General features: G+C 39.7%; 1 protein-coding gene and 1 pseudogene across 1 annotated transcript; both read right to left on the reverse strand.

The window, feature by feature from the left end:
* Nucleotides 1-4,779: 4,779 nt before the first annotated feature.
* LOC102713734 (heavy metal-associated isoprenylated plant protein 28) lies at nt 4,780-5,608 on the reverse strand. Its single transcript, XM_006652630.3, has 2 exons — nt 5,441-5,608; nt 4,780-5,327 (listed from the first exon to the last, which is right to left on the reverse strand). The coding sequence occupies exons 1-2, from the start codon at nt 5,562-5,564 to the stop codon at nt 5,083-5,085; spliced, it is 369 nt and encodes a 122-aa protein (XP_006652693.1). The 5' UTR covers nt 5,565-5,608; the 3' UTR covers nt 4,780-5,082.
* A 2,495-nt stretch (nt 5,609-8,103) lies between these two features.
* Nucleotides 8,104-13,831, reverse strand: LOC102719293 (annotated as a pseudogene).
* Between the last annotated feature and the right edge of the window lie 1,305 nt (nt 13,832-15,136).

Here is a 15,136-nt window from a genome sequence, read left to right on the forward strand (position 1 = left end):
AAGGTTATAATATTATTACAATGAAGTTTTAGCTGAATCCCGTTGATCCAAACAGTTTAACCAGTGCGAAGTGACCAATTTAAGCAAATTAGGAAAACAAAAACTTTGAATTGTCGCGTTTTTTTTTTGAGCCCACACGAGTAGAGAAATGAGAAAACAAAATGTCAGACTCAAGTTGATCCCCAAATGCCGCTGTCTGCGCTGCAGAAAGTCAAGCAGCAACTGTACTTATCTATGGGCTCTCTTTATCCTAAAATATTCCTACCTTATACTCTACTTCATTTTAAAATAAATCTATTTTTATCCTCTCTTATTTGTCCTAAATTAATTTATTTCGATGAATCGTTTTATTGGAGCTTGTGATAATACTGAATAAATCCATTGGAAGATATAATTGGAGGATAAGTGTATCAAGATTTAATAAAGTGATGAGCATTCTTAATGCATTTGCTTTTGTATTGGTATGTACAATGTATATGAAAAATAAAGTGATTTTAGAATAGCAGAAGTACACACCACTTACTGTTGACTATATAAGTATGAGCCAGTCTAAATTCTACTTTAGGTTTTATGTAAGTCGTGTTTACTCGTCATATAAGATAGTTATATTTTAAATTGAGCGAGTACAGTTCGAGTACAATTACTTATGCATGTGTGGGGCCAGTGCCATCCCAAAGATGACATATAGCTAAATTGCCGAAACAAACCAGCAAGAAACAGGCAACCCCCATATCCCAGGCAGTTCGTATTAGTCAAATACAACCGTACACGAAAGAAAATAACGTCTATTTGGTTCCAAGCAAATTTAACCTATAGAAATAGGAAAAAGTAAAGGATAATAATATATGCTCATATTAATTTATATAAATTTTTTAGGATATTTGAGTGGATGGAAATTTTTCTATGTTTTATTGCTACAATTTGTGAAAAAGAAAAATTCCTTTGGTTTTTCAATACTTTATTTTATTTCTACAAACATAATTATATTTTGTAGAAATTATTTATTAGTTATTTATTTTTTTCTCCAAAATGAATAAACCCTATGCTCTCCTTTGGAGTGCAGGATTCTAGAACACAAGAATATGGAAAATGCCAGATTTGAGTATCCTGTCGATCAAAATCTTATGTATTAAAAAACACATTAAAACCACAGTAATAATCATTTATATCGAGCAAAGAACAATTACATAATTTAGAAGAGAGAAACACAAATGAATTTTTCCAAAAGGTTGGACATCACGTTGAAAATCCTTCAAAATTCATATGTTTCGACATGTTACTATGGAATTTCAAAGAAATTTAGAGGAAACATTCTTTTGTTTTAAATGACCTATATAGGAATTTTTTTCCTAGAAATCCAATCCTTCAAAATTCTACCAAATATTCTTTGTTCCAAAAAAGAACAACTTGAGACACTATCCACGCCCCTTTGTTCCGGTTTGTTTGGTCGATGGATACTGGGAAGAACAAAAATATCTCAGCCCCGTTGACGAACCGGTTGTATTGGCCGCCGCCGCCGCTACCTACGAGCGGCAACCGGAACCCCCGGATTCGCAGTCGCGCGGACTTGGCTTGGCTTGCCACATCCTGAGCAGATAAGCTCTCGGGGTACAGGCGCCTTTACCGCGCGCGACCGGGCTGGTTCTCCGCGCTTCCTCCCAAACCCAAACCACGGGCGCACGCATCCCGCGCGAGCCCCAACCGTTGCTTCCGTCGTATTCTAGCGCATACCAGCAGCGCGTCGCGGTCTCGCGCGGTCACCATAGCCCCCCAGCCAGCCGCCGCCACTCCGTCCACATCGCGACCAGCCAGCGTCCACTGCCCACAGGACACGCTTCCGCGCCGCGATTCCTCCTCGGCTCCATCCACCCCCCGCCTCCCTCTCCCAGCGATAAAAAGGCCCCAGCCGCTCTAGGAGCTGCAGGTCGACATCCGATCCAAGTCAATTCACAATCCAAAGCTCCAGACCGCCCACGCGATGATCCTGGTGGCCGTGGTGGCGGAGCTGCTCGAGGAGTACACGGTGCTGGTGGCCCGGGTGCTGGAGCAGCTGTTCAACGACGCGCCCTTCCCTCGCCGGATGCGGTTCCTCATGCTGCGGAGCCTCCCCTTCGTGCCGCCGCCGCTGCCCCCTCCGCCGCCGCCGCACGCCCTCCGCGTCACCAGCCGCGGCTGATCGATCCCACCCGACTCCGCCGCCGCCGCCGAGCCCCCCCAACGCCCAATTAGCCGGCGCATAGGATAGGTTAAAGCCGAGCGTGCTCTGCTTTTTCTCAGTTGGTTTAGTCGATAATCGATTCTGCACTTGTGTGCTGACTCTTGTCGGACAAGTCCAGCTTCGAGGATCAATTTGTTTCTGTAAATAGTAATTTTTTGGTGCGATGAAACTTGAAAGACAGTTTAGTCATGTCTCCTCGCATTGTGCGTGCTCCACTGCTCTGCTGGATGCGATCTGTTGTGATGTGCCACCTACTCGCCCTTCATCATCTTCACTGGCTGAGCGAAATCTCTCTGGATCTTTTTGGGCCATGTTTGGGACTTTGGGGTAAGCGCTGGTATGAATTGTTGGATCATGATATGAGCGCTTCGCACTTTGGCAAGGATCGAAAGATGATATGATGGATAGAAATGATCACTTAGAAGTAGTAGCAGCATACTTCTTCTGAGACTGACGGGGAAAGCTCCCAGTTCGTTCAAACCCAAGTGTCCAAGTGCGGTAGGTAAGAGCACTGAAGTGGCAACCAAATCCAACAGAAAGTATCTTTAATCTTTTTATCACTTGCGCCATTTGTACGCCAAAGTAGTCATTTTCTAGCATCTTCTCAAATTAAAGGTCAACCTATTAACTCTCCATAACAAGCGTAGTATTTCAAATTTTAATTACAGACTACACTTCTTATAGGATGAATAGAGTAATAACAAGCCCTTGCGGGTACGGATGAAACTGCCTGCATTTCAATTCATGTTCTATTATATGCCGTGTAAATGCCCATACCAAAAAGACTTAACGTTGTTTTTAATTTCTCTTGTTTATCCCATAAAAACTTTTTAAAGTAATTATCACATAAAGGCTTTATATTTAAGTAATTGTTGCATTAAAGTTTGGTAAATTACTGGACAGGTGTTTAGGATTCGAAAAAGTAGAGGACAAATTGCAGTAATGCTATTGTAGAGGATATGAACCCTGGACAAATGTATAGGGGTTTGAAAAAGTGAAATACATTATAGTATTTCTAGCTTTGTATAGAATATATGAAAGAGATTAAAGATGGAGTATTTCTAGCTTTGTCACATTAATCACTTCCCATTTGATCCTCACCTACCATCTTACCTCAATCCATTTCTTTTTTTAGGGCACTATAGTTTTTTCCTTTAATCTTAATCTTTGCTAAATAATCTAAAAATATTTATGTTTTTAAATGGATGTAGTATATGCGTAAAGGAGCCAACACATTGATTAGGGATAAGTCTATTTTTACCCTCCAAACACTTCGGCTTTGTCTAAAATACACATCCGAACTCCAAAACTAGATACTTGACACCCCTCAACTGCTAAGGACACTTTATCCCTATAGTAGTTTAAGACTGGTTTTCAATCAGTTGGATGTCACGTGTACAAAGAGTCCATGTCAGCATAGGGAGGGCAATATGAGATGGCACCTGACATGCGTGCCAAATTGTTTTTCTATCTTTTTTCTTAGTAGACCGCCATATCAGCACTATATCTTAAAAAAACCACCCTAGTTTTTACCAAGGGTATGTTTTAAACGGTATTGATAGTTGGGGTGTCTAAGTATCCGGTTTTGAAGTTTGGTGGTGTATCTTAGACAAAGCAAATGGGGATGTAAAATGGAATTATCCCTATTGATTATTTGGAACTCATGGACTTGTGGTGGAAGATGACAAACTCACCTTTCACTGTCACCATTAGAATCTTTTAGAGAAGTATAGATACCTTCACTTCATGGCTTGTTTGATCAGGTGGTTATGGAAACAAGTAAATCAAAATCTACGGCATTAAATTAGTTTCATTAAAATATATCATGAAATATATCCTTCGTTTTATTTGGTACTACTCCCTCCATTTCACAATGTTCTCTAGTCTTGCCTAGAGTCATATGGATGCTAATAAATTTAGATATATATATATAAATTGTATATATTCATCAATTGATAAATTTACACAAGGCTAGAAACTCTTATAATATGAAACGGAGATAGTGTATGTTAGTCATCATCGTGTAATAAACTTAACCAGAGCTAAAGAAGTATGATTGATTAAGACTAAAGCTATGAGCGAAGGGGGTATTTGCCTCCGTCTTTAATTGTACTCTGGTTAACCGTTAGCCTTTAGGGCCAACCTCAACAGGCCATGTTAGTCACAAAGACAGAATAGAGCCGGCCTACTGTGGCCCAGGCCAAGGACACGAGCTCACAAGTTTTAAACCCGTCAATGGCTCCTTAGAATGAAAAGCACATTATAGTTTTAATAGGAGTACATGTGTAAAAACGATAATTGTAAAACATAAAAAGTACATGATTCTTGTTTGAATAGACTGTAGAAAAAACATATGAATCAAATAAGAGAAATACATTTAAATAAGTTGTTTTAAGAGATTAGAGCATTTGCTAACTTTTTTTTCTGAAAAATCAACCTATATTGTTACATTCTTTAGGGATTTCACAGAACTTGAAAACTCCAATCCCTTAATTATTTCAATAGTTAGATAAGAAAAAAAATCATACAGGATTTAAAACCTACAAAATTTATATGCAGATCCTTTGATTTTAAAGACCCTAAATTCATGTAAATAGATGAACACTCCTCTAATAAGTTAGCACTGTTAGTTCGGCATTGTCACTTGAGGCCCTGTCTCAATAGCCAGTAACTCAATATCCGTGGATTTCAGATTTGCACACACGGAGTTACAGCGATCTGCCAATCTACATACTTTTAGTACTACTAACTAACCAAGACAGGACAGTAACATCATAGCACATTTATTCGAAACGCCGGTGCCGCTCCTGAATTGCAGCACTCGCCGGCGCCCGGCGTTCGCCTGACAGAAACTGAGTTCCAGATCACAGCCGGATCAGCGGAAAGAGCTTCTTCCACGACTTCCTGAACCTGTACGCGGTGAACGCTTGCAGGTAGTGCTTACGAGCATCCGCCGGCATCGAGTCCTCCCCCAGGTCCGGCTGGTCGGCGTCCCAGAACCGCGCCGCCCGCCGCTTCTTTCGGACGGCCGTGAGCACGTCGTCGCGGTTGCATATCCCCCACACCGTCACCTTCTGCTGCTGGTAGTCCACCTGAACCGAATGTATCCCTGAACAACATCATGCACCAGTTTCACCGATGAGTCACTTCAGGGGATACGGTTCTCTGTTCATGTTCACGACAAAAAAAATTCAGATGCATATATAGCGTGTAATTCTGTACCTCTGAGATGCGACATGGCCTTCTTGATCTTCTTCTCGCAGCCGTAGGAGTAGAGTGGCACCTTCATCTCCACGTACTGCGCCTCGATCTTGCCCGCCGCCAGGACGATTTGCATGTCCCCCATCTGATTTTAGCCGAGACGGATCAGCGGAGTGCAGATAAAACGGCAAGAACGACCGCACCGGGCGTTTATATACGCAGTGCACACATGACACACCGAACCAGAAAGGCGACGTCATGGGACCGGCCGGTGCAATCCTTTTGCATATACCGGCCGGCCATGTGCGCTCGCGCTTTTGGCTGACGCGTGACCGGTGCGAGTGTGGTGTGTGCAGCAGCAGCAGCATGCACGCACGACGACTCGGATTGTGCGGAAAAGACGAGATGGGTAGTAGTGGATGGATTGCGTGGAAGCAGTGGCGTTCTGTCTCTTCGGAAGGGGCTCGGCTGACGCTGCGAGGCGTTTGCGCGGCGTCGCGCGCCCCATGTGGGGTGCCGTGGAAAGCTGGGGGAGCGGGGTGGAGGCGACGGCGTCGTGTTGGGAGTACGTGGCGCGAGGCGCCGGGGGGGCTCTGGGGCTTTTGAGATTTTGTTGCTGAAAGGTGGCCTGATTGGTGTGGATGAAAAAGCAAACGGGGCATAAACAACTGTACAAGCGTGCAGTGTTTGCATCTGTCACAACTAGATTGGTGTGAGGATCCACTAACAATCGATGACTTCACCGTACCTACCTCTTATCTTCTTTTAGTTTTTCTTATGCTTAGAGCAGGTAAAATAGTATAAACCAGCGATAAATATATTTTTAGAAGAGAAGGGAGAAGGAGAAGGACAGCGGACTACTAATTTGTAGCCAGCTACAGCACGAACTCCAAGACACATGTGTGTATGACAGGTGGGATTGAATATTAGTTGCGTAGTCTATGCTATTATATGAATTGACTATTAAGTTAGCTATAGACAAGTTAGAGCCAACAGTTGGCTATATTGTTAAATATGCTCTTATAAGTTAACTAGTATAGTAGCATGTGCGGATACCACCATTATAAATTATATCTCTTATTTTGGATAATAATTACTTTCAATTGTTTAATTTGAATTGACATTTTCCTAAATTATATTTTTACGTGGAACCTCATTTACCTGTATTCTAAACTGTACATAAACATTTTATGTATAGTGTTGAATTTAAAATTCAAATTTTTACATACTTCCTTTTATGTGGAGCATCAAATGTAAAAATTTGATCTAAGTTTGGTACGGTTTAAAACTATATTACCAATTTTAGTATTTGTATTTTTATAATATAATATAAAACTATATTTGATATTATATATTTCATAACAAAGTTAGTTGTGCAGTCTACGTGGACCATGATGCTAGTTTGTATATATTTTGAGTACCTAAAATTGAATAGCCGAAAATTGACTCGACGAAAATTTTATAAGGACCGCGCGAGCTAGAATACGGTCGTATATTCGTATATCCGTACGTGCCATATCAGAAAATACAAGATTGTTTGGGATTTTGGCACTGAGCCGTAGTAAATTTCCCTCCTCTTTAATACATATACAACCCCATTGGGGCTTCAAAAAAATGCCCTAGTGCCAGGTGCCAACTCTAGCGTCAGAAATAGATTTTGAGCTGAAAACTGTAGAAGCTTCAGCCGATTTGAAGATCACTTAAGCGTACGGTGATATCCTCGACAATTTCTTCTGTATCTTTGCGGCAACTACCAACGCCAGTTGAAGTTGAAGGATTTTGCTCTTTGAGCCCACTTCGGGATGGCACTTGAACCTGAACAAGAACCAAAATTATATGTTTAAGACCGATTTATCTACACAAATAATTATTTTAGTTGAGACAATTGTCGGTGGGAAGATTCTAGACGAACAGATAACAACAATTGGATGCAAAAAAAAACTAATTATTCCTACCATATAAGCAGGAGTTGGATATATAGTTGGATAGTTAAACACACTTGTGTTGTTGCAATTTGTTCAGGTGGGCTTCCCCAGAAATGGATGCCCAACAAATGAAATAGCTTACAATTGAAATGGGAGTAACAAATTATGTGCAGATACTGGACATAACACTTTCTATCTATCCATCAGCTTTGTGGCAAGTGACACAAAAAAACACAAATGTTCCCGAGCTATTTAGCATAATAGTGACATATTTCAAGAAATGAGATGCAGCTAGCCTACTTATCTACGCAGGGCGGAACTAGAAAATATTGAAACCCAGGGCTAAGTTAATATGGTCTTAGTAATTTCTAAAATTTATATGATAATTGTATATAATTCTAATAATGTTTTGGAGTTAGGCCCGGGGCTCAAGCCTTAATTGCCCTGGACCTAGTTGCACCACTATATCTACGTATGAAGAAAATAAAAACTATGCATCCAAAATATGAATGTGAGATAAATGATAGAAAAATAACTCTATATAACTCCGAGAAAATATTGAAAAGTGTCATGCGAGTCAATACCCAAACCGCCGCACTGTTTCTGACTTTGGATCGTGCAGTTTTTCTATCTTTAATTTTCTTGTTCTCATTCCTGTGCTTGGCAAGCACGAGGGAAAAATCCTTATCACCATTTGCATTGAAGAAACACTGCCGGTCCTTTGCGTCGCGAACTAGATTTGTCCAGATAGAGCCACTGCTAGATAAGGTTGTTGCATTTCCCAAAATCCAAAGGCAATATCTGTGATTAAGATAAGGTGATAAACCATCAATGCGATTAAAAGAAAATAAATGGAGACAACATGGATCAAAAAAAGAACTTGACCTTAATAAGTACTACCCATCTCTGTTTCATATTGTAAGACTTTCTAGTCTTGCTTAATTTATATATATGTCTAAATTCATTAGCATTTATATAAATCTAGGCAAAGCTAAAAAGTTTTATACTGTAAAATGGACTGATAACTGAAGATACCTTGCTCGTGTGAGTGACACATTTGTGCGTTGCCGGTTTGAAAGAAAACCTACGACCCCATCTGAGTTGGACCTCACAGTTGATAAAATGATTTTGTCTTCCTCTCCACCTTGAAAACCATCGACAGAATTAACTTTCACTATTACCGGGTCAAACTTCATTTTTCCATTTTTTTGTTGAATTGCTAGAACTTGAGCGGTATATGGGCATATGACACCAACTGTAACCTTAGTTTTGGTTTTAGAATGAGCTGCACAGGATGATATATAATTAGATTCGTGCACAAGAGAATAATACAAGCTTCTTTGAAGTATATGGAGTGTCTGTTAGTATTTATATTTTTCCAATTCACCAGGAGAAACTGAAAGGACTTTTCAATTTAAATTCATAAATAAAAATAGGGGCTGACTCCGGTGCACTCTATTGGTAGTAGAATTTAATATACAACGTTGACCTATTTTTATCGGGTGATTGTAATTAAATTATATTACCAACAATATTAGATGTAGTAGAAATTTGAAGGGGTAATACCATCCTTTTTATTATGATTTTTATTGCCAAAAGGCAAAATTACAAAATACTACTAATCAATTAATTAACAAAGTGCCAAAATACCCTTTTAAATTAACGGATGTGATTAGTTCTACTGGTAGTATAATACTACCAGTAAAATGAGGGACTCATAAAAATTTTGTTTCTGTTGTATGCTACACAAACAACAATTACAAGTGAGCCAACCTAAATTGATGCAGCACAAACACCAGTCACAAGTGAGCCAACCTAAATTTATAAATTACAATCTTGAATTCTCCAGAACAAGAATAGCATAGCCTAATTATTATATCATACATTAACTTACATTTCCTAATTTCAATTTTATTTTTCCAAAACTGTGATTGACCCTTATTTGCTGTTTTTTTCTGTTTTGATGTGCTGCCATTTACTTCATTGAAAGGCTATGCCTTCAGATCAATTTTTCATGTAGAAGCTCATAAATATATTAAGCGATTAATCAAAATTCAGCTATAAAATTACCAACAAATTATCAGTATTAAGTCCCGTGTTCGGGAGTAATAGGCTAGATAATAAATAAGTAAATGAAATGCTATATAAATGACTAAGAACACATGCCTCTTTGGAGATTTCTCAATATTTCCTGTATGACAGAAACCTCAACCACATTCTTTCTGCTGCGACCAAGTTCATCAAGATCCTCCGTACCATCTTCAATATTGAAGGAGTAAGGACCAAACATACTGCCTGGAAGGTATTTTTTTCGGTGTTCTTTCTGCTTGACATTAGGAGCATCTAAGAGTTTCCCGTCATAGAAGTTGATGTTTGGAAAGATACTAATAGATGGATGCATTCTGTATTGCATATTAAGGAGGGGCTTTTCATGTCCCAGTGAACTCAACCTCCCAAAGAGGCTTCTCCCAAATAATGCATCCTCACATATCTGCAGAGATATGAAGTACAAAATAAAAAAATGACGAAAATATGGGAAATATGATACTCACTGGATTAAGATTCAACACAAGAATAACGCAGATAAAGAACCAACCTTGCTTTTGACTGTTGCTGGCAGTTGGCACTCATCACCAATAAGAATAGCATGCTTTAAAGTAGGCAGACGCAATGGGATAAGTGATTCACATTCTTTTAACTGAGCAGCCTCATCAACAACTAGCAGCTCTAGTTTTTTGTTATTTATTTTGGAAGCGCTAGAAACAGTGCAGAAAATTATGGATGCGCTTTTCAGACAGAACGACCGAATGGTGCGTTTGGAGGATGTTATAGGAAGTTTCAAGCAACATAATAACATATTCAGTAGCTCGAGGCATCTAATTCTGATCTTGCCAAGACTGATTGTTGTTTCGGAAAAATTTGTCAGACTGGATATTCCGGAATCAGATAGATCATTGTTATACATAAAAATGTCCTTTACTTTGCCCTCAATATTTTTTTCCTGGAAACCCCTGTTGAAATCTTCAAGCAGCTCGAGTAGTGAAATGATATTGTTGTAATTCATTTCCAAGATAGTGGATTTTGGAACATGGAATAGTATTTCTTTGAAACATCTTCGAAGCTCTGGATAAGTAGCAGTAAATATTTTTCTAGTGTATGCAAAAAATGAAAGACTATCATCTTTCTTTTGGTCTTCAAGATGTTTTAGGTACTGGGAATAACCGTTCTGAAAAAGATCAGTCAGGGAAGACAGGCGATGTCTCCATCCAGTCAATGGCACAAAGCACCCAAGAAGCTTCCTTACACGATCATGTATGTAAATCTCTTTGAGATCACCGTCAACACACATGCGTTGTTTACTGCCACACAGCAGAACATCCCCTAAGGAAGTTCTATCCAAAGAACACTCTTTGATCAACTTCAAGAAACGCGAAGCAACTTGTTTAACAGCAAGGTTGGTGGGTGCACATGTAAGAGTACCATGTGCTATTTCTCTCATCAACCACAGCAGAACACTGATTGTTTTTGTCTTTCCTGTGCCAGGAGGTCCCCAGATAAGGCTAAAACTGCTATTATTGTTGCTTCTATGCATTGATGAGATACAATTCAAGATTGCGTCATTCTGAGAATTGTTAAGATCCATCGTAGACAATTTACTCCATATATCCATGCTGTCGATTGAACGATCCTTTCTCTGTTTCTGAGGAATGTTTGCAACCTGGGAAAATCAGGAAATGTAACTAGTAAAGTTACCTACTTCTGTGTACAACCATCCAAAAATCTTCAGTGATCAGTTTAGTTTTGAAGTGAATATACCCGGATAATTTCTTTTTGCAATAACCAATAGCCTTTCTTTTGCAATGAAATATTCTTGAAGAAAAAAGAAAAAAAAACGTAAATAATAATTTCAAACTAGTATTCTTTCTTTGATATCGGTCCTTTTACGTTTATGAGAAAATCCAAGAAATATCATTGGCAAACATCTAAGTCTAAAAAATGCTATTGATGAGTGCGGGTTCTAAAAAATATCATCATATAAACGATTTTGTCAGAAAAATATCATCGCCGTTAGGTTATGTCTATCTCTGCCGTTAAATACACCGTTCAGATTATAGCACTTAACAAAGAAATGTTAATGGAACCCTAACGATAATGTCATTTATTAGACATTCATTTGTACGATGTCATTTTGTAGAATTCGCACTCGTCGATGATATTTCTTATAATTAAGTGTTTGTCAATTGCATTTGCTAGATTTTCTCTATGTTTATTATCAGACGAACTATCAAGTAATAATGCCTTCAGATCAGTACCATTAAACGTGTACATACCAGAGGACAATGTACCATCTCCTGTATGAGACTTTGATTTCTTTTGACTGCTGCGTTGAAGTCAAGGCATCGCCATATACGGATATGTGTTACAATATTGAGCAAATAAGCAGCAAAAAGTTGGTTCTTCTTGCTATGTTTACCCTTGGCATCTTCAGGATAAATTTTTCCTGACGATATGATCACATACTTAGCTGGAGGGTAGTCATCATCTTCATCCCCTCCTGTGACAAAGGCCACAAGGTATGGCCTCCCATTGCGAGTAATATCGGAAATATGCTCTGGCTTCACATCAGACAGGATAATGATATCACCAACACTTGGAACATAACTTGAGAATTCTGAGAATCAACACCAAAAACAATGTCATAAACTGTATTATTGTTCTTTTGCTCAATCCATGAAATTTTAGCGTAAGGCATGGTGGATATGGCTTCCAAGCTAGAAAACATCTCTGCTCGCATCTCCTCCAGCAACGGAGAGGTGTAGGACTCCAATTAGCTCTTGAGATCACTGAATGTGGATGGTATCCTTGTCATCTGCATTTTTCACAACTCATATTGATAAGCAACCGTTTGCTAATCCAAGACAAACGATTATTGGTTAAATTATATTTGTTTTAAGCTTTAATACAATGAAGAACCATGCTGTATGAGAAACAAGATAATGTTTATCGGTAAAAACAGACAAACATCCACAACCATCTCACCAACTTGACTCTATTAGGTTGTAGAACATTGCACAATTATATAGTAGGGTGAAATTAGTGTACTTTTAACTATTTAGGAAGCTTAAGGGGTGCTTTAAAATATGCATGTTTATAGCCGAAAGCCAACAAGAATATGCATGTAGAGTCTTTGCTTCTTAGGCCAGTCTCAGCGAGAGTTTCATGGACAATAAATAGGGTTCCATATAGATATTTTTAACGATGTGACAATGTATTAATGAAGAAAGAGATGAAATGAGTTTTATGGAGATGAAACTCTGTATGCACAGTTACCTAGATAGCTTGTGTCTTACATGTAACCTAGGAAACAACAATAGATGAAACTATGCATTAAGAGATAGGTGTTTTATCCTAGTTTCAAACATTTTTAGATGACATGTCACTCTAGATAATCGTGTCCATAAAACTTACATTGAGAATGGCCTCAAGTGAACACCTTTATGTGTTGGCTTCGTCGCCACTTATAATTTGCTTTATCCCAATAATGAATTGCTAATCTTATCAATGCCCACATTTTTTTTCCAGCAAAAGTAGCTATCCAGATCACCACATGAACGGTCAACCATTTATTTGGAGTTTCTCCTCTCAAATGTGTTTATTGACTGGTAACCTTTGCTTTTGTTTGCTTTACATGTACGGCACTTGAGAAGGTATGTATGAGACAACAACACGGCGTGTTAAGGTAGCGTAACTTAATATGTTAGATGAAATGCTTGCGAGAAAAATGGTTTCACTTCTATGTTTTGAACTCGCAGACTAGCTTGTGAATCCACCAACCCAGGTTCAAGTCCCACTTCTATAGTCTTCTACTTCGTATCTTGAATCTTAAATTTATTTCAAGTGGAAGTAAATGTTATACCGCCACATTAGCAAAGCAAAAAATAGCTCAATTCCAAAAAAAAAAAAGTTTAAACTATCGAAAGTGATTGTCGATTGTCTTCCTTCTTAGACGACTGCGATCTTGTTACCAACCTATTACTCCACGATTAACATTTGGAAGTAGGTGCAGAGCAAGGTACATTAGGAAGCACTCGCGTATTCGAGTTCTTTATGCGAAAACAACACGATCAACACGCATACAACTGATCAAGCGCATCAATGGAGGAGGGAACAGTGCCACAAACCTTGCCCTTGAAGAGATTCTCGTTCATGACGTCCTCCAGTTTCCAGCCCAGCACCAGATCCACGAGGCTCGGCCATTCCTCCTCCGCGTCCTTTCCCCGCGCCCCGCTGCCCCGCCTGATCATCTCCGGCGAGCGGCCGCGAAACTAGCTTTCGTGTGCCACAGTGTCAGCCGTGCCGCCCGTGCGGCTGCGGCGGCGGCGGCAGCGGAGTAGACGGTCACAGTCTGTCTGCCCGCTTCTTGGCGCCGATGAGTCAAGAGAAAATCGCGTGTGCGGGGGAGGCGGACGACGAAATAGGAGAAAATTAATGCGATGGAAAGTGAGAGAGCGAGAGGCCGGCGGGCGTCGCCTGGTGGTACCGCTCCTCTTCAGAGGCTTCAGACACCGAAGCGTCTTTGCCGCGGTACTACTACTGTAACCGAGAGAGAAGGGAGCAATACGTATACTCCTGTCGGTCATCGTTACCCAAAAAGATCTCATCTATCCTAAACTATAAATTCGAATAAGATCCTATCCTAGCTAAGTTTGCGACGGAGGGAGTAATACTTTAGTCTATTTAGAATCAAAACTTTGGCAAGTTTGTAAAAATATGAAGAAAAAAATTTGCCAGCATCAATATGGTGCCATCACTTTATTCCATACAGATTTTATTCTCGCTGTCTCATTTTTTTCTCGAACGGACAAAAGATTTACACGTCAATATATTAACAGGAAAGAGTTTGAAACACAGACGTCCTAGGTTAGATATGTTATGGGCGGAGACCCAAAACAGAAACACCGGTCGAGCCTGGCGACCAACTAGAGAGGAAACTAAGGGAAATGACTGGCTCCTACTAGAGAAAAAAGGGGACACCCCAAACACTCTACACTATACTCCCAAAAGATCCCCAAAGGAAGCAACGCCGACTGACAACCAGAGCTGGCCTTCCGTGCGGACGAACTCTGGCACCTCTTGGACAGAAGACAACACCGAGTCATGTTCCTGCCACAGCTACCAGAAGATGAGAAGGACTAGGGAGTCAAAACTGACCCTCAAAGACTTAGGCAAGGACGCTCTCGAGGTGGGCCATGTAAGTGCCATAAGGGGGAGAGGGACGTCCACCCTATTGTTGCCAACGTAAGGCGCTAGACCTGTTTGGCAAACACATAGCCAAGGAGAATATGGTTTGCTAAACTCCGGTCGCCATCTCCATTTACCGTAGAAAAACTTTATTTCCTTTTATAAATAACCAATGCATTGATGTCGAGCGGCTTAAATGAACAATATCACAACGAGGAAAGGAATAGAAACTCCCTCGATCATAATAATAGTCATAGATATGAAAGTTCAATGTATTGTATGCATGTTTATTTGTATTGTGTGTGTACACATTAGCAGGTACAATAGCAAACTATAGGTCAGCTATAAATATATTTTAATGTGATAAGAAATGAGAGAGAAGAGCAGCGGGCTACAGATTTATAGCCAGCTGCAGCACGAAATTCAAGATACATGTATATATGACATGTGGGACCAGATATTAATTGTGTAGTATATAACTATTATATGAATTGACTATTAAGTTGGCTACAGATAATTTGTAGCCAGCAGTTGGCTATATTATTGAACT

Source organism: Oryza brachyantha, chromosome 4 (genome assembly GCF_000231095.2).
Source record: "Oryza brachyantha chromosome 4, ObraRS2, whole genome shotgun sequence".
NCBI lineage: Eukaryota > Viridiplantae > Streptophyta > Magnoliopsida > Poales > Poaceae > Oryza > Oryza brachyantha.